The sequence below is a fragment of the Rhipicephalus microplus genome, chromosome 3, assembly GCF_043290135.1.
Source record: "Rhipicephalus microplus isolate Deutch F79 chromosome 3, USDA_Rmic, whole genome shotgun sequence".
Lineage (NCBI taxonomy): Eukaryota > Metazoa > Arthropoda > Arachnida > Ixodida > Ixodidae > Rhipicephalus > Rhipicephalus microplus.
This window is the reverse complement of record NC_134702.1, coordinates 281,602,274-281,623,061: the sequence shown is the minus strand read 5'-3', so window position 1 is coordinate 281,623,061 and position 20,788 is coordinate 281,602,274. Positions and strand designations below refer to the sequence as shown.

The following is a 20,788-nucleotide window of genomic DNA, read 5'->3' as shown; positions in this document are numbered from 1 at the left end:
CCACTGTGACACAGCGTTATCGGGGGACCTTCTTTCCTGTTTGGAATACATAACAGGCAGCGTTGAATAAACTTGGGGGTTCCTTGTAGCGTTGAACTCGGCTTATATGTGTCACCTACTGCACATGCACGAAAGATGGTGTCATACACCTGTACCCATGCTCACGCCATAGGAAACCACTCAGCATTCGTCAGTCAAGTTATGGATTTCTTGAAGCCATCAGATCGCCTTAGACAGGATGGAGATGTCAGCAAAAGTTGGAAACTGTTTACACAGAAATTAGAGCTGTTCCTCACTGCATCGGAGGCAAGCGAGAAACCAAGGATTGGGGCTACGAAGGAGAGTACTACTGCTCAGCGTGACCGGGGATGAGGCTTTAGAAGTTTTTAACAACTTCAGAATGTACTGCGAAGCCCATCTAAATGAAGTCCATGAGCGATTCGCGTTCCGGCAGCGAGTACAAGGAGATGGTGACTCAACCGAACGGTTCATAAGGGACCTGAGAAGACTAGCTCAATCGTGTAACTTCGGTACAATGTCCGAATCTACAATTCGGGACCGAATTGTGTATGGCACAAGTAACGAAAAGGTCCGTGAGAAACTTCTTCGAGACAAAGGGTTGACGCTGGCTAAAGCCGAACAAGAATGCAAGACGGTGGAACTAGCTGCAGCACAGGAAGAAGTTTGGTCTAAAGAGAGACAAGTCGACCACGTGAAAGCAAGTGGATTTACCCGGGAGCGGCAGAAGATTTTTGGTGCAGTCGCTGTGCACGCATGCATGCCCCACGAAGCTGTCCTGCGTTTGAACGCATCTGCAGAAAGTGTGGCTGCGAAAACCACTTCGCGATGCGTTGTAAGAGTGCCAAACAAGTCTCGGAAGTCCGTAGCGGGGACCAAGACGACGATAATTTTGAAATTTTCAACGTGTCAAACGGGAAGCAGCAACGGGACTGGATGGTTCCAGCGCAAGTCTTCAACATGCAAGTTTTCCTCAAGGTAGACACCAGTGCAGAAGCATACCTACTGCCATATGGTACGTAGCAGGGACTGCGGCCAAAAGTGCCGCTCAAGGCTAGCAAAGCGGTTCTTCATTCATATGAGGGAGCTGTCATCAACCACCTTGGGGTTGCGACGCTCAAAACCGCAATAGGTAACCAAGTCTCAGACATAGACTTTTTCATTGGGAAAAGGGGACGTCAGGCCATCCTGGGGCTACATGCCAGTGAGCGGCTGGGACTTTTCACTAGGTCAGTGAGCTCGATTACAACCAACAGCAGTGAGCAACTGGTCCAAGCTTACCAAGACGTGTTCCAAGTAACGGGGTGCGTCCAGCGTGAATACCGGATGGTGTTAAAAGAAGGTGCAAATTCAAGGCTAGCAAAGTGGTTCTTCGTTCATATGAGGGAGCTGTCATCAACCAGCTTGGGGTTGCGACGCTCAAAACCGCAATAGGTAACCAAAACTCAGACATAGACTTTTTCATTGGGAAAAGGGGACGTCAGGCCATCCTGGGGCTACATGCCAGTGAGCGGCTGGGACTTTTCACTAGGTCAGTGAGCTCGATTACAACCAACAGCAGTGAGCGACTGGTCCAAGCTTACCAAGATGTGTTCCAAGGAACGGGGTGCGTCCAGCGTGAATACCGGATGATGTTAAAAGAAGGTGCGAATTCAAGCGTCCTAACGCCGAGACGTGTTCCTCTGGCATTGCAAAAGCCGCTTAAAGAGAAACCTGAAAGGATGCTCAAGGCAGGCATTATCACTGAAATAGAAGAGCCCATGGACTGGGTTGTAATCAACAAAAAATGGCAAACTAAATGTCTGTGTGGATCCCGGAAGAATTAATGAGTGCCTGAAGCAAGAGAACTATCAAATTCCGCGGCGCGAAGACATTGAGGCAGGGTTGGCAAGCGCAAATGTTTTTTTTGCGTTTGGACGCAAACTCTGGTTTCTATCAGATTTCGCTTCTTGAGGAAACTTCAAGAATCTATATATTTGCCGCACCTTTCGGCCGTTATCGTTTCCTCCGTGTGCCCTTTGGAATCGCTTCAGCTCCGGAGGTCTTTCAGTAGAAGTTAAACGAGATTTTTGATGACATCGCAGGCGTGCAAGTGTATATAGACGACATGCTGATATGGGGATCGACGAGACAGGAACATAACGGGAGGCTAAAGAGAGTTCTAGAAGTGATGCAAAAAAGCACGGCTGACTTTCAATCCCGAAAAGTGTGAAGTTGGGGTCACTGAAATTTCTTTTCTGGGCAATATCATTTCAGAGGCAGGAATAAGGCTGAGCTGCACATCGATTACTTCGGTTCTTAGCTTGCCACCACCTACTGACACGCTCGGAGTGCAACGAATACTAGGTGTGATAAACTACTTCGGAAAGTTCATACCCCCACTCGCGGAAAAGGCTCGGTTGTTACGCCAGCTTATAAAGAAAGACGCAGTTTTCGAATGGAAGGAGAATCACGCAAGTGAGTGGGAGCAGCTTTGCAAATGTCTTAGTGGACAACCATTGCTGGCAATCTTCGATCCACAAAGAGAAACGAAGATAACCTCAGATGCCTCGCAGAATGGCATAGGCTCGGCTCTCTTGCAGCGGTATGGTGACTCTTGGAAACCGGTGGCATACGCCTCTCGCTTATTGACAGAGGCGCAGAAAAGGTATTCGCAGATTGAAAAGGAGGCAATGTCGGTTGTAGTAGAGTGTAAAAGTTTCATCACTTTGCGTACAGACGCCATGTTGTTCTAGAGACTGACCACCGTCCATTGGTAGCAGTCTCAAAGAAAGCCATTGGGGAAATGCCACCTCGACTGCAGTGCTTTTTTCTTCGTTGACTGAAATATGATTTTCAACTGCAGTTCCTTCCAGGAAAACAGCTGGTCCTGGCAGATATGCTGTCGCGAGCTTCCGTCGGCAGTCGAGAGAAAGACGGAGTATATGAAGACGTCGAAATACATGCCGTAAGTGCTGTCTCTTCATTAGTGAGTGAAGCAATGCAAGATAGACTGGCGAGGAAAACAAGGAAGGACGGCTACTTAAAAAACGTGGCGGAGCAGCTGACGAAAAACAAACGAGTGGAAGGAGAGCTAAGACCCTTTGTAGGTGAACTATCTGTCGTAAAAGGCGTCTGGCCTAAACGCAACAAAGTGATGATACCACCGAGTATGCGACACGAAATACTAAGACGCATCCACTATGGCCACAAGGGTATAAACAATTGTAAAGCCCGAGCACGTCATCTAGTGTTTTGGCCAAGTTTATATTCAGATATTGAAAATGTTATTGCCGGGTGTGCTTTCTGCAAAATGTACGCTTATAAACAGCCACGTGAACCGCTGATAATACGTCCAACACCCAATCAACCATGATGTCACGTTGGCGTCGATATCTTTCAGTACGGCGGAAAGTCGTACTTTTGCGCGTGCGATGCACATTCTAACTTTCCGGAAGTGGAACAACTCCAGGATACATCGGCAGCGACGACTATCGAAAGAGTGCAAGCAATCTTTGCTAGGTATGGCATACCCCTAGAGGTATGCACAATGGCCCACAGTTTTCAAGTCAAGAGTTCGCCGTTTTTGCGAAACACTACGACTTTAAGCATACAACATCAAGTCCGATGATTCCCCAACCTAATGGCCTGGCCGATAACTGTTAAAAAAATTTCGAAAAAAGATAATTGAAGGGAAAAATGACATTAGGATGGGTCTTCTCAGCTACAGGTCCAGCCAATTGGAAGACGGGAGGTCCCCGGCGGAGCTGCTCCAAGGTCGACAACTGAGGACGCCCATACTAGACTTCAACGAGGGCACCGAACAGCCGTTCGGAAGCATGGACAAGTGCATCCCAAGCGTTGGTCTCTTCCACCGTTGACCACAGGGCAAGTGGTTCGAGGGCAGGGGAACACCTGGGAAACAAAGGCTAAAGTTCTTAGCCAGATGCAGCCGAGATCATACGCTGTCATCACCGAGAAGGGCAACGTTCTGCGGCGGAACCGCCAACAGTGGAATCCTTTGACTACACGGAAGACTCTTCAGACGAAGAGAGCACAAGTGATGACGTCGCCAACCACCTGCAGTCCACAACTGATAGTGCAAGCTCTGTGACTGTAAGCCCTAGAATCGGACGGAGTGCCCGAACCCGAAGACCACCGCAGAGACTGGGTTACGGGAATAACTTTGAGCAAGTTACGTAAAGAGCACTGCTGAGATCTGAGTGTATTTTTCATGGTTTTGTTTTCCGATTCTAGTTATTGAAGAAATGAAGATTTATCGTATATGTTTGTACCGCATAGTGTAATTGTGTTTACGTGCAAGTGTTTAAAACACAAGCTTTGAGCGTACACGTGCCGTGCTCTGACATCTCTGCGCATCCACTGTGGCACAGCGTTATCGCGGGACCTTCTTTCCTGTTTGCAATACATAAAAGGCAGCGTTGAATAAACTTGGGGGTTCTTTGTAGCGTTGAACTCTGCTTATATGTGTCACCTACTGCACATGCACGAAACAATGAGAGCCGACAGATGGAAACACCTAGTGGGGTATCGCTGAACAGCGGAAGTGCGAGAGACAGGCTGGCTGACGTTATGATAGCAGGACCTATTTTTGTAAAGGTCACCTGGTCATCCTTGGTGTGTTAGTTTTAAGGGGGTTAGTAGTGATGTCATCTTTTGCTGTAGGCGAGTGTGTCTGCTGGTAATGTTCGCCTGAAAAAAAATCTACAAGGCAGAAGAGTGCAGTCCTCGCTTCCTTTGAAGTTAGGTTGCGATGATCCAAAATGTTCTCTGGTCGGAGGTTGGGGGCAAGGGAAGCAAAAAAAATGAGCTGAAAGAAGGAAAAGAAAAATAGAAGAAAAGGGGTTGCAAAGAAAAAGCAGTTTGCTACGCCCCTCCTTTGTTTTGTTCGTGTCTGTAGCAGCCACTGCTTTGTAGCACACCACTCCTACTTTGCATCCACGCTTTTCTTTCTTTGTTTTTCCTTCTTGTCTTTTTTTCACCGTTTTTTGACATTTGCATTGTACCACCAAGTGCATAAATCAATGACACATGGCTTTGCTATAGCAAAGATGCCTATGTGGTGTTGGATTGAACAGTGCATTGATCATACTTCATTCAGTTTGATTACAGGCTGATCATTGCAATAAGTGCTTCCTGTCTATCACCACACATCATCAAATGAAAAGTTTGCGCTTGGCTCTTAGTATACTGGTGCATAGCTTGTGTCTTGAGCTACTCAGAAATAATGTTGGTTTGCTGCTGTTTATGGTAATTATTTATCCAAGATGAAAATATCTTACCATGCAAACTTTGTCCGGCCTGCCTATGCAGACATTGTACGTCTGCATAGGCAGGTTCATCCTTACATACAATGCAGACATTGTATGTAAGGATGGCAATAAGAAAAGGGTGATAGCTTGAACTTGCAAAGAATAAATAATGGCAGTAGGGCGATTCCACACCAAACATCCCAGCCATTTTGGCAACAATCCTAAACTATTTGAAAAAAAAATACTTCGCTCATTTACTGTATTGAAAACAGTGAATTGCTGAAACATATCAAACAGACCAATATTTTTGGTCACCTGGGTGCATATGGAATTTCCCAAGATATCGTTTGAGTGTTGTTTGTGACAAAAAAGTATTTTTAAATTACCACCTCCTAATTCTTTCTTTACCAAATTTGGTCTAGAAACTAAGTAAAGGTGCTTGTGTATAGTGCTTGAAGCTCAGTAATATTAGCGCAACTTTTTGCCACTGCGAAAGCAAAAAAAAAAACAGTTCTCTTTATATGGCAAGTCACTGTCATTACAACTTTTGTTTTAAGAAAGAAAATATTTTTTTTTTTGAAATTGACCATTAATGGCTGTTTTCCCATTTAGAGTATGACGGCTTCCATCCAAAAGTTCCCCATGGCTGTCAACGAGAAATTTCAAAAATCATTCACTTATTTGAAACCAAAATTGTGATGATAGAGCTCGCCATATAACAAGAAATGTTTATTTGCTTTCGACTTACGTATAAAAGTAAGTTTTAATTGGCCCACCACATGGTGTGCATCGCATCTCAGTGTGAACCAAAAGATCGATATAGTTAAATTAGTGAATTTTTTTCTGGTAAACTTTACCCACTTGGGAACCCAAGAATATTTTTCTCGCAAAATTAACCTTCTGTGGCGTAAGTTTTCATTGCTCAAATATCCATACAAACTGCAGTCTTGCCTTAGAAAAAATCCAAACATCAAACATTTTGGTTCAATTCTTGGAAGCGTACGTGGCAGAAGAGAGAGAGAGAGAGAGATAAAGATACAAGGAAAGGCAGGGAGGTTAACCAGACGCACATCCGGTTTGCTACCCTGCACTGGGGAAGGGATAAAGGGGAGAAAAGAGGTTGCACAAAGCTGAGAAGGTATACACAATCACGAGCACACTCGGGGAGCACACAAAGTTCACAGGCGGTCGCTCAGGTTTGTTGACTTAAGGTAAAGAAGCAGTGCTTTAGTTGCTTTCTGCGCAACTGAGGCAGATGCCCAAGGTCCTAGTATCTTCTGCACACAAAATGGTCCGGGGTCAAGTCGATTCAAAACCATCCGTAGCTGGCATCGCTGTGTGTCGTAGCTAGCGCAGCTGCAGAGGACGTGTTCGATGGTTTCTTCATCTCCGCAGTAGTCGCATGTAGGAGTGTCTGCCATACCAATGCGAAAGGAGTACACCTTTGTGAATGCAACACCCAACCAAAGGCGGCATAACAGTGTCGCATCGGAGCGGGAAAGTTGTGATGGTAGCTTTAGCTTGAGCGAAGGATCCAGTTCATAAAATTGACACCTTTGGAAGCTGGTAGACGACCAGAACGTGCGTGTGAGATCTCGAGCCAGCAGGTAAAGTTGTCTTGCTGCATCATTCCTTGATAGAGGAATCGGGACTACACGGGTTTCTTCATGGGCTGAGCGGGCTGCATCATCGGCTAGTTCATTTCCGGTAATACCGATATGTCCAGGCAGCCATTGATATATAATATCATGCCCTCGTGCTAGAGCTTCATGATGGCAATGTCTTATTTCTTGTACCAGTTGGTCATGGCTCCTCCTACGCATGGCAGACTGCAAACTCTGAAGCGCTGCCTTCGAATCACAGAATATGACCCATTTTCCTGGACGTTCTTGAACGAGATATTGTAAAGCAGCCCTTATAGCAGCAAGCTCTGATGCCGTAGATGTAGTCATATGCGACAACTTAAACTTGATTGTCATTTCTGCAGCCGGAATCACAGCGGCACCAGATGAGCTGCTGGATGAGACGGACCCATCAGTGTATATCTGCGTTCGGTCTAAGTACAACTCATGTAATAATAGCAGTGTTGCTTGCTTCAATGCTACTCTGGAGTGACTGCTTTTCTTTTTGATTCCCGGAATTTCTAGACGTACTTGCGGCTGGTCGAGGCACCACAAAGGGCATGCCGTTCTCGCAGCTGGTGTATATCCTGATGGAATGCTGTTTAGGTGCTTGGCTATGACGTCTGAAAACGTGAAAACGTAGCACGTGGTCTTCCGGAAAGTAGAAGGCCAAGTGGTGGTCGGGGACACGGCTAGCATGTCGAATGTGCGCTCTGAGGCAATCTACAGCTATATATGTCCTGACCGGGTGGTCTTTGGCAAGCATGATTGTGGCATAAGTAGAAGCGCATCGGGGCAGTCCTAGGCAGATACGCAGTGCCTGACCCTGCAAACTATCCAATGAATGAGTATTCGATTTGCAAGTGTTAGTCAGTACCGGCAAGCTGTAGCGCAATAGACCCAGAAATAGGGCCCTGTACAGCTGTAACATGGAGGCCACAGAAGTTCCTCATGCTTTACCGCACAAGAATTTCATGATATGCACAATAGATAGCAGTCTCTTCTTCAAGTACGCACAATGTGGGCTCCACGAAAGACTTCTGTCGATTATTATGCCCAGGAAACGATGCCTCCGTGCATATTTGACAGTCTGCCCATTGATGTAAACAGGGTATGGCGTCATTGGTTTGCGTGTAAACGCCATCAACGCGCACTTCACAGTTGATATATTTAGGCCTTGTTTCTGAAGGTAGGCTGTTGTGAGGGTTGCTGCCCGCTGTATTCGTGCACGCACCTGAGGGCGAGTAACTGCAGCACTCCAGAGGCAAATATCATCGGCGTATATGGATAGGCACACCGACTTTGGCAGAACCTTCACCAGACCAATGAGGGCCACATTGAACAATGTGGGGCTTAAAACACCTCCCTGAGGTACTCCGCAGTAGGTGTAATGTTGGGCAGTTGTACCCTCATATGTTTGTACAAAGAAACCTCTGCCAGTTATATAATCTTTTATCCATTGAAACATTCGTCCACCAATGCCCATTGCTGCGAGAGAAGTGAGGATGGCATCGTGAGCTACATTATCATATGCACCCTTCACGTCAAGAAAGAGTGCCACTGATATGCGCTTGCGACTTTTTTCTTGTTGAATAAATGTCGATAAATCAAGGACACAGTCAATGGAGGAGCGGCCCCGACGAAAGCCTGCCATGCAAGACGGGTATTTGGTGTATCGTTTCATGTACCACTCGAGACGAAATAGAACCATTCTTTCCATCACTTTTCCGAGGCAGCTTGCGAGGGCAATAGGGCGATACGCTGTCAAGTTCAATGGTGATTTTCCCGATTTCAAAAGTGGTATTAATCGACTAATTTTCCATTCTCAGGGAACACTGCCGCTGAGTCAGGAGTTGTTGAAGCATGTTAAAAGTTCTTTTCTAGCTTTTTGTCCAAGGTGTCCCAACGCACTATAATTAATACCATCAGGACCTGGTGATGACAAGCGCTTAGAAGCGACTAACGCACCTTCCAGTTCTTCCAGGGTGAACGGAATGTCCATTTCTGGTAATCGCGTCTCAGGAACGATCACGGCGTCGATGCTCTCGTTCACAATATTCCCGGCAACTCTCGTGCAAAATTCTTCAGCCACCTCGAGTTCTGTTTTTCCCTGATGGAGTGCCAAAGCTTTAAAAGGGTGCCGTTGTTGTGGAGAGGAGCGAAGACCACGAACTGTTCTCAAGATATATGACAGTGGTTTATGAGGGTCTAGAGATTCGCAGAATGCTTTCCAGCGTTCGCTCTCCAGTTTGTGAATGCGTCGTTGAATTTTTTTCTGGAGCCGCCTTGCTTCCCTCAGATCGTAAATTGATCTTGTGCGTCTGTATCGTCGTTCTGCACGCCTTCGTATAGCTCGTAATTTTTCCAGTTCGATGTCAAACTGTGTTCCTTTAGACGAAAATGGTAATTTACATTTGGACGCTTGCATAGCTTCCACTATGGTATTTTCCAGGCTGCAGGCGAGGCCTTCTTGGCAAGCGTTCTCAACACGCGATGCAAACATCGACCAGTCAGTGCCAATTGCAACACCGGAAGAGAAATTTTTTAAGATACCATCGATCGTCACGTAGGTGGGTATGTGATCACTCCCATGAGTCTCAATATCGCAAAACCACTTAACTTTGTGAGAGAAGCACCGTGACACCAATGTCAGGTCAAGGCCACTGCCATACGTGAGACCCCGCAGATATGTGGGGGTACCATCGTTCATGATGGAAAGGTCGTAATCGGAAGCGAATGTAACAATGTTCCGGCCCCTGGCATTCATCCTAGTGCTCCCCCAAAGCATGTGATGTGCGTTGAAGTCACCGGTGATGATCCAAGGCCCATCGGTTCTCATTAGGATGTCTTTTAATCTGTCGCAGTCAAATCGCGATGACGGAGATATATATCCACCGATAAGCGTGAACGAAACTGCATTCTTCTTCACACGAAGACACACATACTGATTGTCGTTATTTGAACTTATTGGGTGCGAAAGATAAGTCAAGTCTGTGCGAATGTAAACAATTACTTTGCTTCGTTCTTCGCAAGCGGCTGAACAAAAAGCTTCATAACCGGACAATATATAAGGCGTTGACACGTTTGGTTCACATATGACAAGTATAGGGAATTGATTGGCCCGAACAAATTGGCGCAAGTCCGAGATACGGGACTTCATTCCTCTGGCATTCCACTGAAAAATCGACGCACTTTTAACTTCAGTGCGGAAGTGGAGATTTTGTTGAGCCATTGTGCTTATACGAAGTTAGCAAGAACTGGATTCAGTGCATCCAGTATTTGCAGTGCACTCTTAGCAGACGGAGATTGTATGCTGCTCAGTAGCGTGCGAATCGTGGCAATTAATGATTGCACTATTGCAGCCACTTGCCTGTCTTGGTTGGAAAGATCTCGAACCGGGACGATTGCAGTCACTTGCCTGTCTTGGTTGAAAACATCTCGAACCGGGAGCGCGCACTGGCCGTCATGAAGCTCCTTCGGTTCGCTTGATGCTGCTTCCCTTTGAAGTGCAGGCCACTCTGTCGCAGTTAGGGTAAGCTCACTGGCTTTGTCTTTTGCAGCCTTTCCCGCGGCATGTGGTCTGGGAGGCAAAGGAGGTGGTACTGATGAGGGATCACGCAAACGTGTCGAGGAGGTAGCGGGCGTCCTCGAAGACCGACGTCGACGTGAACGACGCCTTCTGACTTTAGCTGCGGCTTCTCGATGAGATGAGTGATCGCGCACCATCTCCTTCAAGATGGCGATTTCCTTCTGAATCCACGGGCAGTCCTTCGATGTGGCTTCATGGGATCCATTGCAATTAGACCATTTCTTGACAGTTGCGACGCACTTATCCGCTTCATGATGCTCGGCGCAGCGGTGGCATACCACCGAATTCTCACAGACGCTGCTCACATGTCCAAGTTTCATGCATTTATGGCACTGGAGAGGCTTTGTAATGAAAGGCCGCACAGCATGTCTGAAATACCCCACCTTCACATGAGAGGGGAGTGATGTGCTCTTAAACGCAATCTTCACACAGCGAGACTTGCCTAGCCGGGTGACATCAACAATTGGAGTATCAGTTGTTGACTTGACAAGAAGTTGTAAGTCCTTATTGGAAATAGTGACATCAATGTCGTAGATCACGCCGGTTACTACATCACATCCCAAGGGAACATGAGAGCGCACCTGGTTGCCGTCCAAGTCATTTACACTGCGCAGAACGCCCAACGCACTTGCGTGCAAAACGTCCACAGCCAGTATATTCTTTCTGGCGTTCACTCTTATGTCCGTGATCTCATTTGGCACGAGCGTTTCCAGAGACCTCGACACAGACTGTCTGTTAAGGCGTTTCATGCTGACGGTAGGAAGTGCGGGCAGAAACAGGATGGTATAAGTGTTCGATTTTGGCGCTTCACTTACAGTTTGAATAGTTGAGGATGAGGATGTCCTCATGTTCCTTCTCTTCGCCTTGCGGCTCAGCACAGGTTGGAAACCGTCATCTGAGAAGTCCTCACTGCTGAGATAGTAAGCATGAGTATCTTCACTATCGCTGTCGCTCGCTTGTCCCATCCGCTTCCTGGAGGCGGTCGCCGCTGACGCTGCTGGTGCCGGCAGGCGCCCGGGGTGGTCTACTTCCATTCCCTCCAAGGGAGCAGCGGAAACTGATCAACAGACTCAAATTACAACTGAAATACGCCGGAGTTAGCAGAATCAGCTCCTATTCAAAACACACTTCTTCGTCTTCTACGTGGCAGAAAAATTGCACTAATATTACTCGGCTTGAATTACCTTATACAAGGACCTTTCATTGATGAGTAAACCAACTTTGATATGGCAAAAAACCGAAACATTTAAATGTTCTCACAAACAACACCCAGACAATTTTCTCCGAAGCTCAGAAAGCGCCCTTGTGATCAATTTTTTTTCTCTGAAATATTCCAGCAATTCATTGTTTTCAATAGAGTATATTCACAATATCTTTAACAAAAAATAGTTGTGATGGTCACCAGACAAATAGGTTTCGATGTTTAATCTGGAATGGCCCAGTGGAGAAAACGACAAATGTCTGAACGCACTAAAATTTCTGGGCAACTTCGATAGCATTTCATTGTTAGCAGCAATTGAATGAAACCTTTGTCTCTAAGCTTAGGCATAGAAACAAACCAGAAGCAATCAGTGTAGCCTTGAAATTTGTACAGTTTCGCTGTTTCAAGGATTGTGCAGCCTAGTTTAGTGAAAGCTTCACCAATTCTTCACTTGAGATTGGACCAACAGGTTTTGGCGCCACAGTGAATTTTCAGCTATATTACTCCAGTTACCTCGATAAAAGACGGCAAGTAGAGGCACTAATACCATTACAAAGGCATTGTAGTGAATAACAGAGTGCTGCTTCTTTTTTTTTAATTTTGTGGTGCTTGGCATGAATGCTATGTTTCTTAGGTTATAGTTCATTACTCCAGTGAACATAGGCCTTAAGAACTAACACTAGCCTTGTTGAGCCCGATTGGTTATAATTATGGTGGCCTTTGTAAAAATTGTGACATTAAACTAAATTGTTTTCTTAAAGGTTTTATCCTGCATTCCAGAGTCTTAGTCCAAATTGCTATTTAAAAAGGTGATGTCATGATGTGTCACTTTTTATAGAGTAATTCAGTTTTACTGCATCTTTTACATTCTTAATAGAGTAGTTATTTTGAATATCTGTAGATGAAATGTTATGAGCATGCTGTATGTACTAAGGCATGAGCAGTTACAGATACCACATACACTTGACTCTTCTGTTGGCGGTTCATTTCTGTTACTATTTCTCTCCTATTTCATTGTGGTAGTCTATAGTAGTCTGGCTTGCACAGATTTATAATGGCAGCTGTAACGTCCTGCTTGCTTTATTGGTGATTTTTCGCCTTCATAAATTGCAGGGTTTCATGTCACAACATGGTTCAAGGTGGCAATTTCGCACACAAACTGTAAAGTTAGGCAGCAAATGTACGTGTACGCACTATTTATTGTGCAGTGTAATTTTTTATGAGAGGGAATACGCGAATGCATGGCCCGTGCCCTGTGGCGGCTGCTTGTAGCACGTTCAAGCGAGATCGATAGCAAACACAGCCTCTATTCCAGTCATCTGGTGGCGAGCAATACAACCGGCCATTGGTAATATGTAACCAGCGGCAAGATAGCAACCGCCTCTCCATCAAAACAATTACATGAGAGGCCGGGCTAATCACCTTTACGGGGGCAAAGCTGCAATCATGCCTCAAGTTCCGTATCACCAATGACTGGCTGTTTTGTTCGCCATTAGATGACGGAAATAAAGGCTGTAGTTGCTATCGCTCCTACTTTATCACGCGTCAAGCAGCCGCCAAAGCGCTCGGGCCATGCTTGTTTCCTTTCATAAACTTTGACATTGTACGTTGAGAGCTTTTACTGGCAGTTCCTAAATTTTTTATCTGGAAAGCATTCAATTCACGATTTTAAAATAACATTTCACTGAATTTACTGTACTGTTGAAAGTCGTAAGAACAACCTAGTTATTTTTATGCAAGAAGCATGCTGTTTTCTTGCATGTAGCAGAGCTCATTTGTGTACTTTTTATAAGATTCACATTTGCATAACATAAAGGATTGTGTGTATTTCTTTTCAGCTTAATTTTGTGTGTTATATTGCTTGTGTATGTGAACTAAGGTGCTTGCATGTGCGTCTGACATCGTTTGTGCCAATCATTTACATTTTTAGGTGCCTCTGAAGGACACATCAAGGTGCGTGGCAGTAACCTGCTGTATCCACAGCGGTGCCAGAGCCTCAAGCAGAATTTGGCCAATCTCCACAAGGCGTTTAAGAGATAAACACAACACCACTCTTTCTCATTGCTATGAATATTGTTTAAGTATGAAATATTCATTGTATAATTGCTGTTGCATTATGTTTTGTGCCTCCTTCTGTGGCTGAGGTACAACTCGTGAAATTTCAGTGAAGCGTCACCTCATTTGCATATCATCTACACTGAGATGTGGCTATTCACAGTTGGAGCGTATAGAAAAATGAAAAATACATTCATTGTTGCAGGGCTGCTTTCAATGTACATATCAATGCTTTTGTAATGCAGTTATCAACTTTGTAAGTTTTTTGTATATTTCATAAAACACGGCGTTATTTGGTTACAATGTAACCACGACTTATGTTGCCAAGCATGATAATTGAGTAGTTTCTTAACATATTTTCTCTAAAAGCCTATTTTGCTCACGCATCCCGACTTTTGGAAAGATAAAATATTTCATTCTCTCATCAGAACCGCTCAGTTCGGTTCATTTGTTCTAATTATTCCCGTACTGCTAGCATATCAGAAATGAAATCTAACCTTGACCTACCCAATTTAACTGTCCGGAGGAAACTGGCGCGACTGCATTTTTTTTCATAAGATATTTTTTCACAATCCATCAATGAAGCGAGACCTCATTTCACAACCGTCATACCACTCATCGCGCATTGATCATCAGCATAAGGTTGCCATTCCGTTTTGCCGCACCAAATTCTTTTCAGCAGCCTTCTTACCGAAAAAAGCCGCCGATTGGAACCACCTTCCCTCTTCCGTTGTATCAATAACAGACCCTTTGTTATTCAAGACTGCAATTTCTCAGCAATGCTTGTAACTATACGCAGTTTCCATTATCTATCTTTGTCTGGTATGTGCTTGAATTCTTATACATTTTTAGTTGACTTATGTTGCCTTCCTGATTTGCGCATCTGATACTTGTTTCTTTATTTTTTGTCTTTTTTTCTTGTGTGTTATATATGTTGTACCCACCCCCTCTGTAATGCCCTACGGGCCCTGAGGGTATTCTAATAAATAAATAAATAAATAAATAAATCATGCATCTTTTAGAGATATTGGGGCGACTAGTACACAGTATTGCATGTACACTAGACGAGAGGTCAATTCAATCTACACAATTTATTGCTTTCCACCAGATTTAGACATCAATTTCATTTCCGCATAATTACACGGCTTCCTTTTTGCGAACCTTTCCGTATAATACGTCTTTCCTTATATGCAGAACTTTCCGCTTCATTAGGCTTTTCTTATGTGCGGACTGCCGCATGGTCTTTCCGCATATACGGCTTCCGTATTCTAATTATGCCGTATGTAAGGCATCCGTACATACGAAACGTTTCAGTAAGGCACATCGTTCAGTTTTGCCAATCTTCATTTTTTCCGCAGGATAATGGCGTGGAGTACACGACCCCCATGAAACACTTAACCATGACCTTCTCATGCTTCTTCTCGCAGCCGCGCTTTTGGCTATCACACACCCGTTGGTACAGTCTTCCGATTAGAGTATAAAGTTGGGCATGTTGGTAAGACATAGTTGATCGACGTAGCGCGTTTTAGAAACATAGGACAAGGGAAGACGTCAGAAGCTTGCCGTAGTGCCTTATCTGCATGGAATCTCCCACAACTTGAAAAAGGTTGGGAAGCGGGACAATGTAAAAGTGGTGTTTTCTGCCCCGAAAAAGCTCTCGTACTTGTGTATGAAAGTTGTTTCACATGCAAAACCGGGATGCTCTAAAAAGCACTTAACACTGTTTGTCATATGCGCACAATTTGTAATCTATCAGATGCCTCTTTCATGCGGTAAATACTACATAGGACAAACTGGCAGGTGCAATAATGACCGGCTCCGCGAACACGCTTGCAACGTAAGAAATGGTCGAGATGGTTTTTTGGCACTACATTGCAGCACGTGTATCTGCAAACCACTTTTTCATGGTACGGTAATCATAGGAAAAAACAGAAATAAAGTGACAAGGCAGATTATTGAAGCAAAAAAGATTAGTAGATTAGGGCTGAACTGCGTCAACACTCCTTCTCTCGGTCTTTGGGAAAAAGAATTGTTGTTTTTGAGATCGTGAGTTTTTAGCGCATGGCCATTGAGGCTTTTTCATCTGTTTATCTGTTGTCTTCGAATTTTGTGAGCATATATAAGTACGCTCCTCGAAATAAAGATTTTGTTGGAAGTAAGCGCTCCCTTCTGTCCCTTTCCTTGTCCTATGTTTCTAAAACGCGCTACGTCGATCAACTAAGTCTTCCGATGTTTTCGGGTACGGAAAACATCATCGAAACGCCGTGCCTGGCCGCGACTTTCGTGAAGTTTTGCGAGAACTTATGGATATATGGGCACAACTTGTGCCCTAGTCCTCAAGGCCTGGGTAGCAGTCATTGCTTTCTGTGTTTCACGTTTAAACTTCTGCAGAAGTGATTCAGCAATGGCCGCATTGACCTATCTAAGGAAACCAGCAGCCTCTAATCGGCTCATCTGATTGAGGAAACTAAGTTCCATGCTGTGTGGGCACTACCTCTTCAGCGCTGACTCCAAGCAAAGAGACCGAACGCCCCTCTTCACAATCTTTCAGTGGGCAGAATCGTACTGCGACAACTCCTTTTACACATTAGGATGGTAAGAGCAGCAAATATGCTCATCGTTCCACGTCAGGCTCAAGTCTAGAAACTGCAAACAAGCTTCTTGTGGCAATTCAACAGTGAACAAAATCCCTCGTCCTAGCTTTATAAAACGTTTAAAATAATTCAGGGGATATAAGGTCTCCCTGCTCATTTACAAAAATCAAGAAATCGCCAACATACCTAAACACATATAAAACCTCCCCCCTTTAAAGGCATTGTCCATGATTTGTGGGGTTAAACGTTCCAAAACCACCATTTGATTATGAGAGACGCCGTAGTGGAGGGCTCCGGAAATTTTGACCACCTGGGGTTCTTTAACGTGCACCCAAATCTGAGTACACGGGCCTACAACATTTCCGCCTCCATCGGAAATGCAGCCGCCGCAGCCGAGAATCGAACCCGCGACTTGCGGGTCAGCAGCCGAGTACCTTAGCCACTAGACCACCGCGGCGGGGCTAAAGGCATTGTCCAAGTTCCTATCCAAATCCGCTAAAAATATATCACAAATAACCGGTGTGACACAGGATGCAATACATATTCTCTGCCGCTGAAGAAAGGGCTGTTCGACAAACATTAAAAAAGTTACATTGAAATAAAGTTCTAAAAGCGATAAGAAATTGTCAACGTTAATGCCCGCATCCTTGATAAAAGCAACGTCGCCATTCTTTTCAATGCTGGATTTTACAGAGAGTAGAAGCATGTCATGCGGCATGAAATAATAAAGATCTACGACATCCACTGAAAAGGCGTTGCCTGTACAATCACGAGACCGCAAAAAGTCACACATATGACTTGAGCCCTTCGTACAGAAAGGGTGGTTCATCACAAGATTATTTATCTTGCTCTGAAGACATCTGCTAACGTTATTCTGTCATGATCCTCCTTCACTAACAATAGTGCGAAAAGGTACATCCGGTTTGTTGGTCTTGGCTGAGAAAAAACGTTGAGGTTGCTCCCTTTTCTGTTCTTTATGTCCTTGGCTTACTCTGTAAGCCCCGCATTCTTGCCAAAATCAGCGAACTTAGACCTAACGCGAGTCGCTCTCATCTTGACTGGGCGGAAGTTCTTCGTGATGGCCGCTAAAGCCTGTTCTTTGTATGCTCCCTAGGGCATGACCACAAAGCAGCCTTCTTTGTCGGCTAGCTTTAATGTTAATTTGGTATCTTTAAAAAATTTAACGGTGTTATTTAAGCTTTTCACTTTAGGCCTAGCTACCTTGATGCTGCGGCGCATATCTCGATAAACCATCTCAATAAACCATCTCAATAAACCCTGTCTCGATAAACCTACTATCTTGTAGTCATCTGTCCGGGTCTTGATTGGCCTTCGCAAAGAAGTCCCTGTTTATAGTCCGACAAGTTCATAGGCAGAAATATGAGGCGCAACGGCAAACTTTGGTTCTTTCCGAAGCCATCTCTTGATTTCTACCAAAATGATTGAGTCCTGTAGCACCACAATGCGCCTCCATTCTTCCCTTCTTTGCTTTTCAGGTGTTTCAATTCTGATTTCGTGGTTGCCATATTCGGTTGCATGTGAAGTGTTTTCACCCTCAGGGGGCGCTACCCTGTGTGTATATGACTGGTCGGTTCGGACTGTAATGGTGGATGAACGTGTTTTTTGAGCGCTCCCGATCGAGTGCGCAGATAAGTTGTTTTGCATGTTTTGAGCTTGTCTTTATAATTATAAAGCAGCAGTTAAAATCTCTGTAGCACTTATTTTATTGTGCGGCTTTTTCGGGTATCAGTCACTAGGTATTTATTAGTTTGTGCGCGTGTGTGTGTTTGATTTTTTTAGTTTTTTTGTTGTTTTTTTTTCTTTTGCCACCCCTTAGGGGAGGTTCACGTACATTGAACACGCAAATTTTTGTAGTAAAGCTTAGACTTTCTCTTTTTCGTAGGGCAGGGCTCGAGTGTTGTAATTATCGAGTCAGACAAGTCATAGGAACAATTGGTGTCGGAAAGACATGGTTAAAAAGACTGTAAAATGTTCAGGATGTAGGGTTGGTTTGAAAGGGGACCCAAGTGTAGAAGCGGAAGGAGAAGAGGCTGACTCGAAGTGTAGGCAATGTGAGGTCGAGAAAAAAATGGAGAAAATGATGGTTACCCAGAGTTACCTGCTGATGAGAGTCACCAAGCTCGAGACTGCTTTAGCGACAGAGCAAGAGAAAATTACGGCTATGGGAGAAAGGCTGAAGTCCGTCGAGGAAGCACTGGCCAAGGTGAACAGAGGAGCGGCCTACGGAGAAAACAGTAGGGAACCGGCAACCAGAACGGCGGAGAAGAAAGAGCAAGCAAGTTTGGAAAAAACAGGTTCAGCCGGTTCAATTGTCGCAAGGCCCAGCTTCAGTGAAGTAGTGGTGGGGCTGGAAGGGGAAAAAGCAGCCAGCGTCACAGGTGCAAGTAACCCCCAGGTGCAAGACGCTCCAGCTGAAAAGTCACAGCATGTGATAATCGCCGGAGACTCGAATTTAAATCGATGCACAGAAGCCATCAAATAGAGAGTAAGATGTGACAAGAGACTTGCAGTAGAGGCGTTCCCAGGACGCAAGCTGGAAGCAGTCATGAGGCAAGCGAGCGCAAAACTCAAAATTCAAAACTACAGCTGACAGACGAAACCTTGTGATAATTTCAGGTGGTTTAAACGATGTCTTAAGAGAAGATACTGCAGGACTAGGAAGCACACTGGCGAAAGGCGTCGATGACATGCGCGCCACTTCTCCTCAGATACATGTAGTGATACGCTCAATACCGGAGGTACCGGTGCGTGATAGCAACCTGCAAAGAGCAGTTGTCAGCGCAAATCAAGAAATATGGCGGATGAGTCGAGAGAAAGGACTTGAGGTGGTGGAAATAAACAGACAGGTGCATAGGTGGGCTGGTTTTACACGAGACAGAATTCACTTCTATGGGCGGCTAGGTCATGAGGTGGATTGGCGACTTGCAGGACGCGCAGTAGCATTTTTTGGGGGCATGCGCGCACTTCGGGGTGCAGGATAACTAGTAATCAGGAAAACAACCAAGGAGACTCTTTGACTGGAGGTATGGGCAGATACGATTACAAAGTGGCATCAGTGTCTAATATAGCTAGAATCTGGGGCAGAAATAGACGTAGCCACGAGCGCAGAGCGAATTTAGACATAGGGTATATTAACATGCAGGGTGGTAGGAAAGGCTGAAGTGGAAAGATATAGAAGAATAGCTAAGGGAGGAGAGGGCAATTGTATACGGTTTTGTAGAAACACATCTCAGGGACATGGAACAGCCTCCTAATAATGCGGACTACGTGTGGGAATATTGTAATAGAACAAAAAGCAGCAGAAAGGGGTTTGGTATTGGGGCATTCATTCATAAAAGTACAGATTGGCAAAGGGTCAAGCAGGAGTGCAAGGAACAACCATGGCTAAAAGGGAAAGTGGCAGGGCAAATGACACTCCTTGGTTTCGTGTACTTGTGGACGGCAGCAAAGGCCAGAGAGGAAAACCAGGCAATGGTGGAGTGTATATCAAATGACATTCAGGAGCTAAAAAGAGAGTGCGAGATAATTATACTAGGAGATATGAATGCGCACATCGAAGATATAGATGGTCATACCAATCGGACAAGTAGAATGACCATGGATATGTGTGAAGACTTGATTTGATCATTTGCAACAGTACCGAGAAGTGTGAAGGGCAAATAACATGGGAGGTAGGAAAGCTGCGTTCGACGATAGATTACGCAATGATGTCACATAGGATGTATGATAAGCTCAGAGGAATGCACATAGATGAAGGTAGCTCCACAAGTCTGGGTAGTGATCACAAACGGACCAAGCTAAGTTTTGGAAGAGCAGGGAAAGTGGGAAGGAGACAAGATGAGCAACTACAGGAAAATTTTTATTCAGAAAGGCGGATTGAAATAGCCACTAAACAATTGAGAAAGTAATCACTGAGAATAATAAAACAGTGTAGACATACACGAATCTTATTACACTGTTTGAGCTAGAGCTTGCTAAGGCACGTGACAAGCCATCCAGAAAAGAAGACCCAAACCCAAGAGTTGGTGGGATGAGGAATTCAAAAGAGCCATAGCAGCAAAACGTCCGGAAGCCTTTAGGGAACACAGACATGCTAAGCAGCGCGGTGAACGGACAGATGAGGCTGAAAGAAAATGGGAAATCTTACTAAGCTGTAGAAAGAATGCATCCTTTCTGATCAATGAAAAGCTTAGATGAAAGGTAGCTCAGTGGCTGGCAGAAGTACATAAAAAAGATAGAAATTTAGCTGCAACATTTTGGAACCATCTAAACTCCCTAAGAAATAAGACGAGCCTAGAGCAGAGGTTTATAACTACACCTCCAGGTGCTAGGCTAGAAGGGAACGAAACTATTGAATAAGAGCAAGGGTGACAGAAAATTTTCAACAAATACGTGCTTTATGCACCACAATAGACAAGGATGAATCAAGTGGCGCA

General features: G+C 44.8%; 1 protein-coding gene across 4 annotated transcripts in view; it reads left to right on the top strand.

Moving 5' to 3' along the window:
* Positions 1-20,788, top strand: part of LOC119167773 (uncharacterized) — a 933,880-nt gene that overhangs the window by 595,336 nt on the left and 317,756 nt on the right. Inside the window, exon 4 of one of the 4 annotated variants that reach the window (XM_075891062.1) lies at positions 13,613-15,896. The exons of the other annotated variants lie outside the window; for them this stretch is intronic. Within the exon in view, the coding sequence (XP_075747177.1) occupies positions 13,613-13,825 (213 nt within the window). The 3' untranslated portion in view covers positions 13,826-15,896. Of the gene's footprint in view, positions 1-13,612; positions 15,897-20,788 lie in introns of those variants that run through there. 4 annotated transcript variants of the gene reach the window in all.